The 7056-nt window shown below is 45.8% G+C and overlaps 1 protein-coding gene across 1 annotated transcript in view; it reads left to right on the plus strand.

Moving 5' to 3' along the window:
- The window catches only part of LOC146340564 (matrix metalloproteinase-17-like), a 29853-nt gene that overhangs the window by 19024 nt on the left and 3773 nt on the right, over positions 1-7056 (plus strand). The window contains exons 8-10 of the mRNA XM_084803841.1: positions 1532-1614; positions 2578-2730; positions 6090-6347. Of these exons, the coding sequence (XP_084659967.1) occupies positions 1532-1614; positions 2578-2730; positions 6090-6347 (494 nt within the window). The remainder of the gene's footprint in view (positions 1-1531; positions 1615-2577; positions 2731-6089; positions 6348-7056) is intronic.

Raw genomic sequence — 7056 nt, forward strand, 5'->3', positions numbered from 1 at the left:
CCCTACTCACAGGTTCTTTAGATGATGTTGTGACCCTCCAGTTTCACATCTATGCCTAATCAGCACTTTCAGCGAGTTTTTTTAAGAGCAGGGAAAATGCAGCATTTACTTGTGAAAGCCAAAGAAAGCGCTATTTCTTTTTGTGTATTTGCACTATTCTGCTATACCATAGTGCCACCTAGAGGTTATGTAGTGAAAAAGCAGGAAAGGAAATGCTCCTTCTGTACTGCTCAGATCTCAAGTCTGCAATGAAACCAAAAGCAGATGCAGCAAATTAACAGCTGATTAACAGCCTCACATAGAAAAGCTCTAGGACAAATGTGGGACCATCACAGTTGCTGTGTGGTCTAGCTGGGAGTCCAGTACACGCCTTGTTCTGATATATCTTATTTGTGAGGATGCATCGAGCAGTAAAGCACTAGCCCATCTTTCCTCACGAACTGACAGGTCAAACTAAAGCTGGGAGTAACAACTCCTTTACAGTAACCCACTGCATTTCTCCGTAACAGCCTAAGGATGTAGGTTTTGCAGCAGTGAGTTTTTATGATGAGCATGGGGTTCCATCGACTACAGAAGTTCTGGGCCTAGCAGTGCATTTCTGCATGATCAGGTGTGATAGTGCAAATGATAAGATCATTGTGTTTTAAATCAAACTTCTGCTTTCAGTGTTACTGTGGCTGAATGTTTTTCTGTGCTTGTCTAACAGGGCTAGGTAACTGAGCTGGCATTGGACTCAGTGCAATTGTGATATTTAAGCAACAGACCAGTTTCTGCTGTCAGTATAGTGTCATGGTTAGAGTGTCGGATAAAGACTCAGGTTCAAATCCCCTCAGCCATGTCACTATCTCAGCTTAACAGACAGAGATCTGAACCCTTTGCTCTTCCATTCGAAAACAAACGAGGAAGTCTTCCACTAACTATAGTTTTTCATTTCATCCCAGCCAAGAAACTGTGGTTAACAGCTTCAGAACAAGCCAGACTGTTGAACCATGGTTTGAAGTTGGCTTAATATCTGTTTTTTCCCAAAACTGTTAACCAATTTCCCAGGATGAAACAGGAACTATAATGAATGGAAGACTTCCTGGTTTGTTTGCTCCCACCACAAAGGGAGTAACCATGGGGCTGCATGTGTGGGTGAAAGCCTTGTTCATACCTTGGCTTATTAAACCAGGATATGATTGTCTGAACTCTCTGTATCTCTCATCCCAACCTACCTTACAGGGGTGCTGTGAAGATAAGTTGGGAGGGGAGAACAATGTACACCTCCTTCAGCTGCTAGGAAGAAAGGTGGGGTATAAATATAATTTATAATAGAATAGTAATAATTGCTGTGATGGAACAAAAAGTGCTTACCTGCTGCTTCCAAAAGTGGCTGATGCATCAGGAGGTTACTGGTGTCCCTATGGCAGTGATGTGGGAAGCGACTAGAGCAAGGGAGGCCCACATTTCCTCCTTAAATAAAATAAACTTGGCATTGAGGAGTCACATGGTGTGAGCTGCTATCTCCCCCCCCCCCATTTCTTTCTTTCAGATCAGGGCAGGAATTCCCCGATCGCTGCGCCTCCAACATCGATGCTGCCGCACAGATCAGAGGAGAAACATTCTTTTTCAAAGGTTTGTAGCCCTGTATGTGAAGTGTTTCTTCCTGCAGCAGCTCAGTGCTAGAGCAAGCACTTTGCATGCAAAAGGTCCCAGGTTCAATTCCCAGCATCTCCAGAGAGGATCAGGAAAAACTCTTGTCTGAAACTCCTGAGCGCAGCTGCCAATCAGTGTAGACAACTTATGACCCTCCAGAGGTTTTGGCCTGCAACTCCATTATCCCTCACCTTTGGCTATGCTGTCTAGGGCTGATGAGAGTTATCTGGAGGGCCAAAACGTCTGGAGGGCCACAAGTTGCCTGCCCCTGATCTATGAGAGCAAAATAATCCTAGGAGAGACATTTCCTTTCCTTTTTCATTTATTACTGCCCAATAGCCAAAGCTTTCTGGGTGGTTTACAAATATTAAAAACCTTTAAAAATGCAATATTCTGCATAATATAAAAACAGTTTCGCTACAAACATATAAACAGACAGCAGAAGTACATACATGTACACATATCCAAACAATATCCTATGACCTGATGAAAACGCTATCATATGCTGCGAAATGCCTGGGTGTAGAGGAGGGTCTTAATCTGGCGCCGAAAAGATAACAGTGTTAGCACCAAGCGGACCTCACTGGGGAGTTCATTCCACAGTTGGGGGGCCGCCACCGAGAAGGCCCTCTCCCTTGTTGTCACCCTCTGAGTCTCCCTTGAAGGAGGGCCTTAGACAATGAACGTAGTATACAGGTAGGTTCATGCCAGGAGAGGTGCTCTGTCAGGTATTGTATTCCTGAGCCATGTTAGGCTTTATAAGTCAAAACCAGCACCTTGAATCAGGCTTGGGAACATACAGGCAGCCAGTGTGAGCGGGCCAAAATCAGTGTTATATGTTTGGACATTGCCCTGTCGTGGTGAGTGAACAAGTCAGCAGCTTCTTCTCTTAAGCAGGGTTTAACATCTCATTCTCCTTTCCACCTTTCCTGCCCGTGGCAGGTCAGTACTTCTGGCGTCTGACCCAGGGCCGGCACCTCACCTCTCTGCGCCCAGCCCTGATCGCTGGCTTCTGGAGAGGCCTCCCATCCACTCTCCATAAACTAGATGCTGTTTACGAGAGGCACACGGATCATCGCATCCTCTTCTTCAGTGGTAAGAGGATTGTGTGTGTGAGGTGATTGGAGTGGCCTGCATAAGAATTTATTTGTAGATGTTTAAAATATTTCTTGGCCAACTCTCAGGACAGAAGCCCTCCCAAGGTGATGTACAATAAAACACAGAAAACCAATACTATATTAAGAGCAATAAAAACATAATCACACAGTAAGAACACAATAAAAAAGCAGTAGAAACCAACAACGAAAATAGCAACAAAAACAGCAACAACAGCAATCATATCAGGAGAAGGACAGAGGAAAATAATATGTTTTCAAGGCCTTCTGAAAAGCCTGCAATGATGGAGCATGTCAGACCTCCGATGGCAACTTATTCAAGAGGTGTGGGGCCACAGCAGGGAAGGCCTTCTCACGTGTGGTTGCCCACCTAACTGCTGTCACAGGTGGGAAAACGAGAACATAAGAAGATCCCTGCTGAACACTGAGTGGTGTAGTGGTAAATTGTGAAGTGCAGGCACTTATTAGGACAGTCCCCATGTCTAGGCCCCCAAAGAGAGTTCAAAAATTCAGGCTGCTCTGTTGATCCATATCAACAAGCCAGGACTCGCTCTTTTCATCTCCACCAGGAGTGGGTCTCTTGTAAAGCAAATGAGACTTAATTTCCTATTCAGGACCAAACCACTGCAAAATACTTTGCGTTACAACAGGGAACAATATTGTTGCTGGGAAAATTAGTTCTCCCCACCCCACCAACTATTGTGAGGATTGTAGCTAAGCTCAGAGGAAACAGGGAATTCTGAGCAGGGGGAGGGGGGCAGAGGGCGCAGATGATGTCAGCATCCCAGCCCTGGCTCCCCTACACCACAGTTGCGGGATCAGACCAAACTGGGCCCAGCTAGCATTCTGTTTCCAACCTTGGCCAAACAGATGACTCTGAAAGGTCCACACATGGGGCATCTAGGAATATCCCTTCCCCACTCTTGCCCCCCAGCATCTGATGGTTCCATTTAGCCATCATGTCTAATAGGCATTGATAGACCATGAATTTGTCTAATTTCCTGCTTACAGCTATCTTGAGGTCAAGCTACCTCGGTGCCAATGAGAGCTTTTTTCCTAACTAATCATTACGCCAGTAGAGAGCGATCTTCATTGGGAATGTGGTAGAGGAGGAAAGGATGAAACCTCACATCCCCACGTGCTGCTGTCCTGATCCGGATTGGTGCCACTGCACTTGTTTTTTTTGGCTGGCTTTAAAAGGGGATTAATCAAATTCATGGAGGATGAGGCTATCGGTGTCTACTGGGGTCTGCTGGGTAATACAACCCTGGCCCTTCCAACACTGATGGGGCACGGTCAACACTGTTTTTTTGCAAATGGTCCTTGCAATTATTTTACATACATTTAAGCTTTTGCAGAATCATCGCAGTCTGTGTTTTTTTCAGTTTCATTTCCTTCTGACCTCACTGCTTTCATTGCCCCCCCGCCCCCACCTTGACACCCATGTGCGTACCTACAGTCAGGGCCAGAAATATTGGAACAAGGATAACTGTTTTGGCAGTTGGCCTCTGTACATCACCACATTGAAGTTGAAAGGAAACACACCCAGATGGGAGCGAAGTCAGGACTTTCAGCCGTAATTCAAGAAGTTTGACAAAAGTGGGGCACGAACCATTCAGGAAGGACAACCAGGAGCATACACACACACACTCATCGTTGGTGGCTCATAAGTAATGGAACAAATGGCTGACAAGCAGCTGCATGGCCAAGTGTGGCCTGTTTCCTGGGTACCCCATGACCAATCAAGCAGATAAAAGGCCTGGAGGTGGTTCTGAGTGTTACATTTGCATTTGGTAGCTGCTCCCAACATAAAGTCCAAAGAGGTGTCCATGCGAGTGAAGGAGGCCATCATTAGGCTGAGGAAACAACATAAACCCATCACAGAGATAGCAAAAACAGTGGGAGTGGCCAATACAACAGTTTGGAACATCCTGAAAAAGAAGGAATGAACTGGCAAGCTCAGCAAAAGCAAAAGGCCTGGAAGACCATGGAAGACAATTAAAGAGGATGACTGCAGAATTCTGCTCATGTTGAAGAGGAACCCTTTCACAACATCTAGCCAGGTCAAGAACACTCTTGAGGAGGTAGGCATGTCATTGTCAACATCTACAGTCAAGAGATGGCTTTATGAATGTAAATGCAGAGGCTTCACAACAAGGTGCAAACCACTGGTAACGCTCAAGAACAGACAGGCTAGATTAGGCTTTGCCAGCAAACACCTCAAAAAGCCTGCCCAGTTCTGGAATATGATTCTTTGGACTGATGAAACCAAGATTAACTTGTACCAGAATGATGGGAAGAGAAAAGTATGGAGAAGGAAAGCAACAGCTCATGATCCAAAGCATACCACATCATCTGTCAAACATGGCGGAGGTAGTGTTATGACATGGGCATGTATAGCTGCCAATGGAACCAGATCACTGGTGTTTATTGATGACCTGACTGCTGATAGAAGCAGCAGGATGAATTCTGAAGCATATAGGGCTACACTTTCTGCTCAGATTCAGCCAAATGCTGCCAAACTGATAGGACGTCGCTTCATATTGCAGATGGATAATGACCCAAAGCATACAGCAAAAGCTACCCAGAAGTTTCTCCAGGCAAAGAAGTGGGATGTTCTTCAATGGCCAAGTCAATCACCTGATCTCAACCCAACAGAGCATGCTTTTCACTTACTGAAGACAAGACTGAAGGCAGAAAGACCCACAAACAAGCAGCAGCTGAGGGCAGCTGCAGCAAAGGCCTGGCAAAGCATCTCGAGGGAGGAAACTCAGCATTGGGTCATGTCCATGGGTCCCAGACTTCAGGCAGTCATTGACTGCAAAGGATTTTCATCCAGGTATTAAAGGTGATCCTTAAGTTTGAAATTATGTTGGTTTGTTCCATTACTTATGAGCCACTGATGATGGGTGTGTGTGTATGCCACTGGCTGTACTTCCTGAATGGTTAGTGCCCCACTTTTGTCACACCCTTTGAATTACAGCTGCAAGTCCTGACTTCGCTCCCACCTGGGTGTGTTTCCTTTCAACTTCAATGTGGTGGTGTACAGAGGCCAACTGCCAAAACGGTTGACCTTGTTACAATATTTCTGGCCCTGACTGTACCTGCCAACTTAGGATAATACATCTGATGAAGTAGATCCACCTTCCCCAAACTGGTGCCCTGCAGATGAGTTGGCCTGCTTTCTGGTTGGGGATGATGGAAGTTGTGTGCCGAAACAGCAGCAGGTTGGCGAAGGCTGAAGGAGGCTCTAGTCCACAAATGCGTTTGCCATAATACATTTGCTAGTCTTCTTAAGATGTTACAAGACACTCTGTTTGTTTTTGCCGGTGTCTCTAGGCCCGCTGTACTGGGTGTTTAAGGACAATGGTGTGGAAGAGGGTTACCCTCGCCCAGTCACAGACTTTGGACTGCCACAAGGTGGCATTGATGGTGCCTTCTCATGGCCTTTAAACCGGAAAACCTGCTTCTTCAAGGGAGATCTCCATTGGTGCTATGATGAAGCCACGGGGCATATGGAAGAAGGCTTCCCCACTGACAGCACACTCTGGGAGCAGTTCCCTACCTCTGTAGATGCTGTGCTGGGTGAGAATGATGGTGAGTTTGTACATCAGCTGGTCTTTTATTCGTCTTGGAGTGACTCCGATTTTTCCACTATGTTGGTATTTATCTGAAGTTGCCTGCAACCCAGTCTAGTGCCTGCAAGACAGCATGTAACACTTCCCAGTCTATCCTGCCCTTTTGGGATAGGGTGAGATGGTTGTCAGGAAGTGGTCCCTTTCTCTGAGCATTTGTGTTCCATAGAAAAGAGATGCCATACCCTGTGAAGCCCCATGAAACAGAATGGCCCAGTTCCCACATAAGACTAAACCACGATTTAGAGCTATGTGGACGAACCTGTGTGAGCCTGAGCAAATCCCCACTTCTCTCTCCGCCTCCTTCACAGCTGGGAGGGGGACTTAACCTGGATTCAGTTGTAGTTTCTGTGATTCTTGGCTTGTTACGTATGGACCAGGAGTAATGGTTTAAAACAAACTCTAGTCAATTGCTAAACAAGCCAACTTTAAGTCATGGGTTGTTTAGCTGGCTAGTTTAACAAACTAGGGTTTGTTTTCAACCACAATTCCTAGTTTGTATGTAACAAGAAGTCATGTATCATAGAAACTGCAACTGAATCTGGGTTAAATCCTCCTAGCTGTGCTAGAGCAGGGAGTGCTCAAGTTTCACTCAGGTCTCACAGAGGCTTGTAAACATAATGCTAAATAGTGGTTTAGTGTTACGTGAGAACACAGCCACTGTCTATGGC

This window comes from Heloderma suspectum, chromosome 6 (assembly GCF_057233095.1).
Source record: "Heloderma suspectum isolate Gila_16-S chromosome 6, 16-S_ref, whole genome shotgun sequence".
NCBI classification, from domain to species: Eukaryota; Metazoa; Chordata; class Lepidosauria; order Squamata; family Helodermatidae; genus Heloderma; species Heloderma suspectum.